Source organism: Colias philodice, chromosome 27, assembly GCF_061535455.1.
Source record: "Colias philodice isolate Cphi_HAF_F1 chromosome 27, ilColPhil1 Martin Lab GWU primary, whole genome shotgun sequence".
In the NCBI taxonomy this organism is placed as follows: domain Eukaryota; kingdom Metazoa; phylum Arthropoda; class Insecta; order Lepidoptera; family Pieridae; genus Colias; species Colias philodice.
The window spans coordinates 6,643,529-6,658,570 of NC_143112.1; the positions used below are offsets into that span (position 1 = coordinate 6,643,529).

General features: G+C 31.4%; 1 protein-coding gene across 2 annotated transcripts in view; it reads right to left on the reverse strand.

Annotated features, from left to right (window-relative positions):
- nrm (neuromusculin) overlaps positions 1–15,042 on the reverse strand; it is a 361,740-nt gene that overhangs the window by 1,950 nt on the left and 344,748 nt on the right. Inside the window, exons 16-30 of one of the 2 annotated variants that reach the window (XM_089711855.1) lie at positions 12,529–12,587; positions 12,141–12,235; positions 11,760–11,832; positions 10,278–10,404; positions 9,499–9,583; positions 8,837–9,042; positions 7,394–7,476; positions 6,963–7,140; positions 6,703–6,720; positions 5,916–6,050; positions 5,524–5,557; positions 3,191–3,906; positions 2,751–2,849; positions 1,822–1,928; positions 64–1,197 (exon numbers count right to left, since the gene is read on the reverse strand). In XM_089711855.1, the coding sequence (XP_089567981.1) occupies positions 64–1,197; positions 1,822–1,928; positions 2,751–2,849; positions 3,191–3,906; positions 5,524–5,557; positions 5,916–6,050; positions 6,703–6,720; positions 6,963–7,140; positions 7,394–7,476; positions 8,837–9,042; positions 9,499–9,583; positions 10,278–10,404; positions 11,760–11,832; positions 12,141–12,235; positions 12,529–12,587 (3,149 nt within the window). The remainder of the gene's footprint in view (positions 1–63; positions 1,198–1,821; positions 1,929–2,750; positions 2,850–3,190; positions 3,907–5,523; positions 5,558–5,915; positions 6,051–6,702; positions 6,721–6,962; positions 7,141–7,393; positions 7,477–8,836; positions 9,043–9,498; positions 9,584–10,277; positions 10,405–11,759; positions 11,833–12,140; positions 12,236–12,528; positions 12,588–15,042) is intronic. The other variant, XM_089711856.1, reaches the window with a different exon arrangement.

Genomic DNA, 15,042 nt, shown 5'->3' on the forward strand with positions numbered 1-15,042 from the left:
GGGAAATTTGTATGTTAGTCACAATACACACGCGGAATGATGTTACAATGAGTGATGCTATACCTGTTCTACTTCACTACTATTTACGCTACTTGACACTGAACTACTGCGTTTTAATGTTCTCTTTGGCACGGGTTTCTCTGTTAGTTTTGGTATTTGTAAAGTTTTTGGTGCGATCACTTGTTTTTTTGGTACTTTGTTCATGTTTTGGTCGTTCAATTGGTTCACTACGGATTTCACTAATGATGTCGATGGTAAAGTTGTCAATGTTCTTTTTGGTGTAGCTCCAACTATGTTTGGTTTTGTCAAATCTAATGCATTATTCGTTTTATCATCTTCATCTGACGTTTCACCTTTATCGAAATCAATTTTCCTTAGTGTACTGAATTTTGATATATTTTCTTCAGATTTCGTGCTTCTCATGGGAGCGTCTATAGTATCTATTGATCGTAATGAAGTCGTATTTATCAAAGGCATAGATAAATTAACATAAACATGATCTGTTTTCAACGGAGAAGATAATGGAGTTATTTTAGTTCTAGGAGCAGGTACTGGTCTATTTAGAGATGTTACAGATGCACTTATGTCCTTCTCTTGGTCTATATTTTCTTCGTACACTTGAATCGAATCTGTGAGATTCTCAAATTTTTCAACACCACTTATATCTGATTTAAATTGTAGTAAAGATGGATAATTTTCATAAATATTATCTTCAGAATCTATTTTATCTTCGTTATCACTTTTATTATTGTTAATTTCATTGAAATTTTCCCCATATTCTGTATTAGGATAGAACCTTTCTATATTCCGTTTTCTTACAATTCTCATAGATTGGAACTTTGGTTTCGTTTTGATATTTCTCGTGTTCAACGAACTGAATTTTCTTGTATCTGATTCATTTGTTTCTTCATCTATAGTTGGAAATTGTTTTAGATACGAGTTCGGCATTGGAGGTAAATACGGGTTGACCAATACAGTTTGTTGCAAAGGAAATAATTGTTGTATCGGCGATAATACTGGTATTCCATATGTTGAAAAACTTGAATTTGCAGTTTGATAATTTCCAGTATTTTGTACAAAGGGTGGACAAACAACCCTTGGTGCAAACGAAGGGTTTGTTTTCAATTGTTTTTGCAATGTTTCAACGCTCGTGCCTTTTTTTGGTTCGATAACTCTAGGCTGTATAGCTTGTACTGGCTAAGCAAAATGTCATGAAAAGAAAAATGCAAATTAATATTTCAAGCGAGCACAAGGTTAAATAAAATAAAATCATGCTTGGTAAAAGCCAAAAGGTACTATGTAAGGTGAAAGAAAGACCTTTGACATACATTTGAGTTACATTTATTTCTTTTATAATCATAAACTACTACGGCTAAAATTGTATATTATTTTACCGTTTCACAAGATGAAAAGGTCTTTCTTGCACCTTGATTAAGTAATGATATTGTCAAATTAATAAAAAATAAAAATTATGTAGCAATGCATGATACATTCAAAATTAGTTTTTGTTTGCGACAAAAGAGGAAAAGCGATTTATTTATTTAGTAAGGGAATTCACTATTGATGGACATTTCGAATACTAAATCTAAACCATGTTTAGTTTTAATTAAACATTAAAAATGAAAAATACTGCAGTTGAGCAACGCGTATTTATTTCATTATTTTCATTCCTATTCTGAATTTATTTGATCAAAATTCTTCTATCTCCACCTTTTCCTCTATACAAATAAATCACTTTTCACACATATTAACAAATAAATTGTTATACATTTATAAATATAAATGTTATAAATATTATAAATGTTATACAATATCCCTTACCTTATTAGGCGGTTGTTGCAAGCCGTGGAACGGAAGGTTCTCGTACAGCCCGGGGTTGTCCGCTCCGAGGCCGTTTGCTGCATTATCTATTCCATTCGTAGCTGGGCCTGTAATCAATAAATAAATAAATATTATAGGACATTCTTACACAAATCGACCTAGTCCCACAGTAAGCTCAATTAAGGCTTGTGTTGTGGGTACTAGGCGACGATAAATATAATATTTAATAAATACATAAATAGACAACCCAATAACAAATAATTGAGTTCATCACACAAATATTTGCCCTGACCGGGGATCGAACCCGGGACCGTCGGCTCAGTAGGCAGTTACTTTACCACTGCGCCAACCGCGTTGTCAATATTAGTATTAAATTAATTGAATAATAGATTTAATTTAAGAATTTGTTCAAATCTGGCGAGTAAGATCCTATTACCGAAAGATATTGGCCGAAAATATAGACCATGGAATTTAAAACAGCTTTCCATTTATTTTACCACTTTTAATATTTTATAAGTCAAAGCTAGAAATGCTAATTTTAAATACAACTAATTTTAGATAAAAATAGAAATAATTTCATCCATGACCAATCTTGATTAAGATAAGGGTAGTAATGTGTTAATACAAAACAATTATTGTTAATTAGTTATTCTAGATAAGATCTTCGACTCTAAAAAAATATTATTATATTTATTTTATCATGTGTTACTCCGGTATTATTTATCAAGAGAAAATTGTAATAATTATAGCAATCAGAATCTAAAAATAATTACATATCTTAATCACTTTATAAATAGGTATATAAAACCATAAATAGAAATAACATCTATATATTTTAACAGTTTAAAAAGTCAAGAAAATAATAGAGGAATACATAGGATAATTACCAATTTTGAAGGTATATTAAAATTAAAATCATGCAAACTTACTGTCACCGGGTTTTTTCCGTTTTCTCGTATTTTTCTGAATTTTACTCGGTTCCGTTCTAGCGTTCACACACATTCTCTCAGGCCTTTTGAACGACACAACTAAAACATGCCATTAATAAAACAAAATGCTAACAAAAAATATCAAGCAAAAACTTGCTAAAACTTAATATAAATGTCTTTTTAGAAAAACCTTTAAAAGGCTTAAAATATGAAACAAAGATTAGTATTGAGGGTAGTAGATAAAAATTTCTTTGAAATTCCCTTAAAAATATTTTTTTAATATTATAGAATTTAAGACATTTTTATATTAAGTTCTAAGCATTAAAAAGCTAGTGCTTCATGCAGAGAAGGTGCAAATTAAACTGTTTTGTGTAAGTGAATGTTTTGATGATTATTTAAAATAACGTGAAAAAATTGTGTTTTGTATGAAAAATAACTACCTCCTTCAGTAACTATTACATTGGGCGTTTCACTCTGAAACAATAATCGTATTCTCTTTGGCCCATAGTTTTTATTCAAGCTCATTAAGGACACCGCTCTTTTATTTGTTTTATTTATTTTTTTATATTTCCCACTTTCATCATCTGAAGAGTCACTTTTTCGTCTCAAATTCCTAATAATCCCAGATACGAAGTTTTGCGAATTCTTTGGCTTCCCACTTTTCTTCGAATATTCTGTTTTCTTATCATCTTCGTTTTTATTTCTTTCCAATAGCCCCAAATTGCTTTCTTCGTTCGCTTTATTTTCTGTTATATGTTGTCTTTGAAGTCTCGCCGGGTTTTTGGGACTCAACGTATGATTTGAATTAACATGTACCAAAACCCCCGGTTTCGCCGGCCATTTATTTGGAGTCACAACATTCTCGACTTTATCGCTATCATTTTTATTCACTAATTGTTCTTCTTCATTAATATCTTCATTTCTATTTCTATTCGCGTTTATCGTAGCTTCTAATTGTGTTAAACTCGCTTGCAAGCTATTCGTGGTTCTATCTTGAAATTTGTTCATCTCTAAATGTGAGTTCTGTGAATCTACTAGTCTAGTTCTATCCGACGTTTTTGGGCTCAGCAGACTGAGTCTAGGCGACAAAGCGGGCAAAGCTTGAGATATTATCGATTGAGCTATGGACACTTCGTTTAAACAGCTACCGTCCGGACTAGTTGAACAAAATAATAAATGTTAGCGTCATGCCATGAATGTGAAATTAAATGTACACTTAAAATAAAAAGACAACAAAAAAGTGTGAAGACATGTTAGTAGTAAATGATAAAATAAACATAAAGATATACATAAATACACACATAAATAGAGAAGAATGCTTTCAATCCCATGCAAAAATTAAACATAATAAACTACAAAACGCTTTTAAAAGAAAGCATTCTCCATTATAATGTACCTGAGTTGTTAATGGTAGTCAGTCTTAGGACATCTGGTGTTAGTGCGGTTAGGAACCTAGGTAGGAACAAATTGTTATTATTTGTTAGTATATGTATTTGATGAACAATAAACAAAAAACCCACAATCAAAAATTGTATATAGAGTTTGAACTCTACTGCTATGTAATAAGGTGCTAATTTCAATGACTGTTTTAGAAAAGTATTTTTAAGTTAATTCCTTGGAAGTTTTTTCATTATCTTTTAGATGTGATTGTGAGTGTAGTTGTTTATTATATATCAATGATTATTATGTTAGTCGTGTATTTTGTCGAGAGGGTTCTACTGATGGTATAATAGGGGCAAGTCGCTTAAAGTATTTTTTTTGTGTGTTGGTAAATAATTTGTATAATTGTAATGTCAATGCTTAACTCTTTTTAATTACTCGCTATAATTATAGAGTATCTGTTTTATATTTACTGGTAGAATTGCTTAAATATTTATACATATAGTTCTCTTCGGTTCTGCTCGGATTGAACAATGACAAAATCTTTAAAAATGATATTTCACAGATAAAAACGATTACGAAGTTTTTACGCTTTTACTTTCAGAATAAAAAAGCTTTTCTATTTAAAATTAAAGTGTATGAAGTGTTAATTCTATAGTGTAATTATTGAAGTGTATTATTACCTAGATTGAAAGGCATGTAGGATTACTATATTATTACTTATTATCATGCATATAACTCCTTAAACCTAATAGCCATTGGTCCAAGCTCAAACTCACACTCAAACTCAAACTCAAACTCAACTTGAGGGCACAATAATTGGCGATCTTGAGTGTGGCATGGATATAGTGTGCCAAGAGTCTGCTCGGACCAAAGGCGTCGCTGAAAATATTTGTAAATAAATAGATATATAATATGGGGAAAATATTATATTATTATAGATACTTATATGTATGGGTTTTTATACCTACTGGGTTTTGGTTGGATGATGATGTTTTTTCTTCGTTTTTTACTCGAATTTTTTAATCAAATTGAATATATATACATATATCAATCAGTTTACACAAGCTTATTTCTTTCATTATATTTTAGTTGTTTCTTTAACACTTCTAAATAAGTGTAGGTAGATAAGGAAATGATTTTTTCAATGTACATTAATAATTTACTGGCATATTATTAATTAATAATTTATTATAATCTAAATTACATAGGTAGATTAATAATACTTATAAATATAATATCGAATAAATAAAAATAAAAATCAACATCATCCACCCGTCTCAGTCGATTATAATACTAATAAGGGAGTAATTATATAATTACGTTTCAATAATACATTATTAGTAGGAAAAAATAAGAAATTTTATAAGATAAAAAAACACAAAAAACTTACTTTTCGCGCTCCTCAAGTTCAACTGGATTATTGTCTAAATATTAGTAAAGTCCGAATTTTTTATTAGTAGGCGGCATCCGGGAAAAAACAAAAAAATAAAAATAAATTAGTAAAATTAATAAACATTCCTAATACAATCATTCATTAGTTAATATTCATTCTCAAACAAAACTTTACTTTTAAGATATTTTTTTTTAATTCAAAACATTCCAACAACACATAACTGTAAAAAAAAAATGCAAATTTATAATTAAAAAACACTTACAGTTAGTCACTAATTTAAATTAACGTTAAACAACCTATCTCACAAGACAAACATCACAAAACAACAAAAAATCACAAAAAAAAAAACATTTTCTTTTTATTTTTCAAAAAAAAAAAAAAAAACTTACACTTTGATTTAGCGCGCATTCGCCTACAAATGCAGATAATTAATATGCACAATATGATGGTAATGATGAGTATAGCGAGAGCTATTCCGCCGATGAGCAGGAGCTTCTGTCTGTCGCGCCACCATACTTTGTTACCTGGAATATTATCATTTAATCAACGGTGCACAATTAAATGGGGAAAAATAAATAAATGTTTCATAAAATCCTTGGTACAGTGGCTAACGCGTGAACGTAGAACCTAGGGGTTCGATTCCCGGTGGAGACGAAGAAAAAAAATGTCTTGGTCTGGTAGGACACAGAAGGCTGATCACCTACTTGTCCCTAAAGAAAATCGATCAGTGAAACAGATGTATTTAATGCATCTGCCCCTTACCCCACTTGGGGACATGGGACTTCACTCTTTAGAATAACAGTTTTTTTCGAATTGGCAATGTTTTACTGTCCCTTAAGAACGGTGTCTTTTTTCGAATTGGCAATGTTTTACTGTCCCTTAAGAACGGTGTCTCTTTATTGGTGAAAGTATTCTGAAATACCTAAATGAAATTGTTTCTTGACCTTGACCCTGTCTATTTAAAATCATCATTCATAAAGAAAGATAATGGTATATTCTTTTCTTATTCATAATTTTACACTATGGTTGCGAATAAAAAGAATATATGTACAGTGAAAAATCTTGTAAGTAGGTTTATCATGTCAAAATTTAAGTTCAATTAGACAAGATGTTTTGACCCTTATTAGAATTAATTGTTATGATTTTTAAGCATTTTTTGTCACGTAATATACTTACTATAACTTTCCAAGTTAGCTGTAAACGATAATGTTAGAATTAGTCACACAGTATTGTTATTATAGTTAGAAGTGACATTGAGTTTTAAATGATGAATGTAGTCACTTATTAGGAAACTCTGCTCAATACATACGTAAGTAGAGTTTTGGTTTGGACAATTTTTAGTAATTGTCGCAATTTTGAGTCTATACAGTTTTTTTAGTTTACAATGGTTAGAACTTAGAAGTAATAAGTTTTTAATTTTATTATACACAACTCACCCATAACATCCCGTTCACAAGGCCTCGACACCCCCACACTGTTACCGGCTAAACACAAATAGGTGCGGTACACATCCACACTGTCACTCAGTCGCAGATAACTCTGTACACCTTCCGACCAAATCTTTTCGTCTGTTAGTGTGTCATTGTCGTTTTTGAGCTTCCAAGTGAATGTGACCTGGAAATTATTATAATTAATTAATTACTGATTGGGTTGGCTTGGTTGGTAGTGACCCTGCCTTCCACTGGTCGTGAGTTCGATTTCCACCGGGGGCAAATATTTGTGTGTATAGGTGTTTGCTCTGTGTTTGGGGGTTAATTGTCTATATTTAATGTTTTTATTTAAAATTAAATATGTATATTTATAAGCTATCTAGTTTCCATAACACAAGCGATAGCAACCAAGTGTATAGGATTAATGTTGTACATACCTCACTAGGATTAGCATAAGCAGTGCACACTAAAACTTGGTGGCCATTGATTTCTGTCTGTTTTATACCGCATTCGGGGATATCTGAAATATCAAATGTAAATAAATATTATAAAAAAAATAATAACTATCATCTTCGGAGGGACACTTAATGGTATAAACAGCTCCATGTATTTATTTAACCACTCTATTTAACAATAATCCATGTGCGTAGATATATTTATATTTTTACTGATTTATTATTTTTTTGGATTTATATAGAGCTGACACATATTACGTATTAACAGCTCTATATATTTTACGAACCACACAATTAAGTTCTAAGTATCAGTTCAAGAAGAAAAGTTTAATAATTTTTATGACGTCGTTTTGTTTCTTAAGTATTTTTAAGTAATCATGTGGGTATCTGGCAGAATTACCAGCGTTGTGGAGTTTGCCTCTGCAACATTATGCTGAGTCAGGGCCTTTTTGCAGCTACAATGCAAGTTTGATATAATTAATGTCAGTTATAATTCGATTGTTATCATATATTTTATTTTTGTAATTTTTTTGTATTTTTTTGATGGTGTCTTAGAATGTATAAGCTTATCATTGTGTTGTTTGGTTGCAATAAATCTTTTTTTATTGTATTATTATTGTATTGTAATCAGTGTCCAGTCGCAAGTATACATACACTTGATCCAGTCTTAACTATAAATATCCTTTTGAGCTAAATACATGAACGACGTGTATACAGGGTGTAATCGTTAAGTGTGCACAGGCGATTATTCCGTAACTATTGCAGATATCAAAAAACTTTAAACTGATATCGAAAGTACTATACCTAATGAGTAAAATGACAATAATAACTTTTTAAAAATAAAACGAGAAATATCCAAAAATACTACATGAAACATTTTATTTCCCGTACATTTTGTATTCAAAGCAAATGTTCGAAATGACGTCCTCGTTTTGGAATACCATTGTATTCCACATCAAGCTCTATTTACAGTTTCTAAATGAACTTTCATTAAGGGGAGTCCCTTCATCGAAGCGGAGTAAAATTGGTTTACAAGATCAAAATTTTTCATGTATTTGCAATTATATGACGCTTTTAGAAAAAATAATCAATACACTTCAAGATATTTCCTAAAAAGTGTGCTAGTGTATTTTGCTCGATCATATAAAATCATAAAAATAGGCTAAAATAAAAATCGAAAACGAATTATTTATTAATGAAATTTCTGATTTTACAAATAATTTTTATGTAAAGATATGTATTTTGATGTACTACAGAAAACGTACTTTGGTTTTCAACTGAAGCCCTGTAATTATTAAATACATATTATATCTCAGAACTTAACGTTGCCACGTGTTTTCTTGACAAGCTGACGCTAGGAGCGACTCGCTTTAAAATGTATAGTATTTTCAACTCTCCGTGTTAGAGAGAGAGAGAGAGACTCACACATAACATCCAACAGTACGGTGGTATTAACAGCTCCATGTCGGTTATACGCCTCGCACATATAGTGTCCCGCGTCTCTCCTCGCCACTGGACCCAACAGTAGAGTGTTAGAGGAGGAGAGAATGAGAGATTGGTTGGTGTGGTCTTTGGCGGAACTCTTGCTGGGCTGTTCTCGGCGCCAGGAGTAACTGGGCATCGGGAATCCTCTGGAAAGTGGAGGAAAGTATGGTTTTTTAACTAGTCTGGTTAAATAATAATGAATATAACTTATATAAGGTTAGGTAATGATATTAAATACGTATATCTTTCTTCATTCGGTCAAGTATTACGACACATCAGAAATAATTACAGTATAGAAGTATTATAAAAATTAATAAAAACTGTTCTTAAACAACTACATTTTGCATTGCATGCCAATCAATTGGCGATTTGTGCTGAACAATTAATTATGTAACATCTGTAAATCTTCCACATTTCTTGCAAAATAAATCATTTCATTTCATTATTAACAAATAGCAGAAAGACAAACAAACACTATCATAATTCTGTAAGTATAAAATTTATATTTAATTAACATTTATTTACGTAGGGGTTAGAACCCCTACGTTGTATAGGGGTTGAATGTAACATTTTAGCACGGTGTATATATGAATAAATCTTACTTAGCTGAGCACACGACTTTGGCTGGAATTTCGTTCTCGATGACAGATACAACCTTTGGTGTTACTGTTATGTTTTCCGGTTCATCTGAAAATATATAAATATTCATAATTATTTTTTATAAATATAAAGAATATAAAAAATTCGATCACGAGGCGGGACTCGAACCCGCATCTTTTCACGCCCATTCGGCCAGTGACTTAGATCTTATGCTTTTATGGGTGTCATCGTAATTTAAGTTTATGTAAACTTTGTTTTATGTTCCAAATAAAGAAATTTGATTTTTTTTAATTGTTTATGTGGGAGACAGGATTGTTTTACAGTGTGTGTAGTATGTAAAGTGTGTGTGTGTGTATATGAACTCATACTCCATAGCGAACTTGGTGGTGCTTTTGATGGGCGGCTTTGTGGCAGTGCTTATATTATTACGTATGTGTTTTGTGTTACAACCCCTACGTCGTGTTGAATGAAACAATGTAGTATTAAAATTTTAAACACAAATTGGGATCTATGTATAATTTACAATTATTAATATTTTTTCCAATTATTAAATTTGTTTTATTTTTTCGTCTGTACATACACTTCTTAGGTTTAAATACCTCTAGCGGCTTCGTTGCAGTGATTATATATTATGTATGTGTTTTACAGCGAGTATACTGTATAGTGTGTATTTTGTGTAGTGTATGTGAAATCAAATCAAATCAAATCTCTTTATTTGTTCGTATATGGTCATACAAAGGTGTTAATATATGTGTGAGCATAGCATGTGTGAGTCACTCACACTCGACAGCAAACTTAGTGGTGCTGTTGACAGGCGGTCCGGCCGCGTTACGAGACGATCTGCAGGTATATCGCGCCGCCGAGCCCGCGCGGGACAACCCCCCGCCCCACGCTGTCATGTTCCAGTGCTGGAACAGATCATTATTTTATGTCGTGAAATTGTTGATCAAAAATAATTAAGCACAATAATAAAATAATTTGGAAAATCCAAAAGTGCACGCCTCATAATTTTTTTTAATAAATATTTATTAATTATTATTTTTGTTTATTTAATAACAATTAAACCACATCGAATCAGACCCTGAAAAATGAAAGGGTTCTATTCCTGAGCATACTCAAGCGTAAGAGAAAAAAAAAGACTCGATTAGTAAAGTATTTCGGTCGCTATCGTGTTAACAAGAAAAAGGATCCGCACATACAGACACACGGACGTCCAAGACAGAACTTTTTTAAACTGTTTTTTAACTAGTTTAAATAACAAAAATGACATCAAAAATATCATGAACGTTAAAAATAGTGTTTTTTCTTAATATGTGTGTGTATGTATTATCTTACAAGTGCAATGTATGATACATAAAGACATTTTAAGTTTGAAAAATCAGATGTTTTGCGCGAAGTGACAATAGTACCCACCTCAACGCTTCGCTTATGAGGCGTGCAAAAACAAACAAATGTTCTCGTACAAATCAGCTAAAAAGTAATCGGAGAAAAGAGCCGAGCAAAAAAACATCTTTTGAAAGATTCAAAGACACCAAAATCGTCAATACGATGCAACCGCAACCTTGAAATTTTACTCTCAACGAGCCTACAGAAATTTTACTTCAAAAAAATTGGTGACCCATAAAATTTATGCCCCATGCCCTTCACTATTTCTGTAGACACAAAAATCATATCATAAAATTGCTCCCTTAGATATATATGAAACCATTTATCATAAAATTGCTCCGTTACCACAAGAAAAATAGGAGAACAAAAAAATGCATGCAACAGTTACGCTTATTGTTATGTTTAATTTGCAATTACATAAATTTAAATCAAAGGGTTTATAACCCCTACTTCATACAGGGATTGATGAAAATAATTAAGTGTCGTGGTAATCAAATTGAGATCTATTAATATAATAATTTATAATAAAAGTGTTTTTTTATATTGGGATTGAAAAGTCGAAAGATTCTACTTTTATCGTTTTAAGTCGTTTAATGGGTTGTAATTCGTCAATTAGTTTAATTTTCACTTATAATAAACCTGTTGCAATATTTGGGCTGAATAAAGAAAAAAAAGAGCGTGTGTACCGAGCACACGTGGCAGAAATGAAACTTTTTTGGCAGGAATTGACAAAAACGTCACCTTAGTCTATGACGTGACGGTATTGCCATGACGCGACCTTGCAATTTTACTCTCAATGCACCTAAAGAAGTTTCACACATATCGGCACGTGGGGAATAAATTGAAAGTTTCTTAAGTTTGTTTCTTTTAAACTTACCAGAGTGGATTCCGTTGCTTCAAAATCATTTCTATTGACCTGAGGTTCGATTTTTCTCTCTACAACATAGTACCTGGAAAGTTTTAATTACATTATTAAATAAAGGTTTATTTTTCAACATGTGACAAATAATTTATAAACAGTCGAGAATCAACAAACATAAAAGTAAAATGGATATATTTTAATAGTATCACGTCACTCATAATTATTTGCTTTGGTCAACTCTTAATTAATACAATTTTAATAATATTTATAAAATATTCAATTTAATTATGTGCTGTCACAAAGAAAGCATATGAACACTATTATTATAAAACACAAATAATTATAAAATCAATAATTTCTTTATAAATCTAATTACAATAAATAATTGATAATTACTTGTCAGTTTTAGAAGGATCAATAACTTGTCCATCCTTCAGCCATTGTACACTGCAGAGTGGAGCACATTCCACTGTACATGAGAGGGAGATATTCTGAAAAAATATATATTATCATAAGTAAAACATTATTGATATTTGACTTTAATGGGTTTAAAAATTAAAACGTTTTTTTTTTTAAATTATAGCGAGCTAAATTGTGCTTGTGTACAATTGTGCATGCTTGTGACAATGTAATTAATTAATTATACGTTTTCTATGTGGTTTGTTTTAGTGTCTGCGATCACGTGAAATCTACCCAAATAGTTAAATATAGCTGTAAATAGAGCAATTAATATTTGCGGCTTTAAATTTGTTAAATATTCAATTGATAAATATTTGAAACTTACTTGAGATTTATACAAAGCTCCGCTGTAGTGATTCATTGCGTATTTGAAACTAGGTGGCGCTGAAACAAAATATCATTTTATTAATATTTTATGGAGATAGCTATTTGCATTGATGTATTTATAACTTTGGACTACGTCATAATTACTTTTTTGGTTTGACTACATATAAAGAAAGAAGAAAGAAATTTGAATAATTATTAAAGCATTCAGTTTTTGCGTCTTACATTTTGCAACAATATCACTTTTCATATTGAGAAGAAATCATCGTAGCCAAAAACAGTAACTATTTAAAAACTTAAACACATATTATTTATTGGAGAATGTGTCTATTTGGCATTCAACTATGCGAATTTGTTTATTTTCAATTAGCAAGTAAATAAATAGCTGACATTTAATCATCCGCCTAGGCCAATAATTAACTCACCCAACACGACCATACTCACGTAGACCAACTTACGAAAAAGCAGTTAAAATTTAATCAACCGCCTAACCTGCACCAGCCATTTAACCAATCGACTAGGCGCTTAATTAACTCACCCAACACGTCCACACTAACACTTGCCGACAGTCAACAATTATATTTCTAATTTGATCAACCGCCTAACCTGCACCAGCCATTTAACCAACCGACTAGGCACTCTATTAACCCTATACTTGGCAAGAAAAAATTTTTTTTTTTAATTGAAAAAAAACTTATTTAATATGTTTGTATGTGGCTATAGAAGGGGTAAAAAATAATAAAAAAAATTTAATGTCAGTAAATTGTCATTTATTGAGTGTAACATATTAGATACATTGCCAAGCCCTTAACAATCAACACTATAAAATCTATGTATCTAATTTGCTACAATGCCAACTTTTCAGTGCCAAACAAATCAGTTTTTTTAATAAAATACTTGTAACAAAACAAAACTTAAAATGTCAATATTCTTCGTAAAATAACAAAAAATCCATACTAATATTATAAATGCGAAAGTAACTCTGTCTGTCTGTCTGTTACTCAATCACGCCTAAACTACTGAACCAATTTGCATGAAATTTGGTACGGTGATATTTTGATACCCGAGAAAGGACATAGGCTACCTTTTATTGCGAAATATGTACCACGGGCGAAGCCGCGGCGGACCTCTAGTAAAATATAAAATTATTATGTTCTTCTACAGACATATAAAATTAGAATAATTAACAGCCTTAGTACTTATGTTATTAACCTTAAATCTTAATGATTAGTAAATTGAGATCAATCAATACAATAAAGTAAAAAATCAGTCTCACAATCGTCTTTCAAATTGTCATTAAAATGCAAGTGACGCCTCAGTAATTGGAACTTCTTCAGGGTCATTATATCAGCTACTTTGCTGCTTCGCGTATGTTTAGCCCAATAATCTGTATAAGCTGGTAATTTATGAATACCCATATATTATACAAGAATTGCCAGAAAATCTTTGATATCATTTTCTGTAACATTTATTGAATGACCCTTTAATTGTGTGCTATATAAATTTGTTTGTTGCAATATGAGAGAAATTATGTTATCAGAAAAGAACATGCCGAAATATTCAATTGGGCTTTTCTCTTCACTTGGCTCAAACACGATTTCATCTACTTCTGCACAACCAGTAAATTTGAACCGATCCCATTTAGGTTTTAACCTTTTAGGTGGTATTGCTTTGCGTTTTACTGTGACAAGTTTAGGTCTCTTTGAACGAGTAGACGTTGAAGGAAAATTTGCAAATAATGGCGACGTTGGAGGTGACTGATGATGCCGCTTCAAGTTACTAACTCGCGGTGAAGTTAATTGTGAGGGTGCAGCTAGTACAGATGGCGATGAAGGTGATGGTATCGGACACGAAGATCTGGTCTCAGTTGCTAATGGATTAGGCGATAAAATTGATGGCGAACAAGGATTAATCAATGGTGACTGAATTGAATGTTGACTGTATGCTTGTACTAAAGACTTTGAAGCGACTATTTCATTGACCTCAATATCGTCATCTGAGAGAAGATTTAGGTTTTCTATTGAAGATGGCAATGATGGAGGTGGCGAACTGCTATCAGAGTAAGGAAGGCGGGAGAAATATTGAACTTCGTCCTCAGAAGTATCATTTCGACCAAATCTGATTTTGCTCCCGGTTTTGGAACAAGAGCTACGACTTGCCGAGCTCTTCTTTGTTGTTGCGTGTTTAAGTGAGAAATTACCTGTAAAAAAATAATAATTTACATACATAATGACTACATTTTGGCCCCTTGGCTATAATCGATTTGGAAAACAAAACGAAATATTACATCTCTACAAATCTGGCAATGTCACATATTTGATACATAGCTAAAAATATGTAGAATGTTCGCTATCTAGCAATGTATCATATTTGCTACACTTGAAAAACAATGAAGATTACATGCACTAACAATTTATTTAGGTATTGGAAAATAGCGTTAGTAGTTAGAATATATAACAAGCTTTTTAAATTAGATTAGTTTTGAAAACAATTTTAACAAAATATAATAAATAAT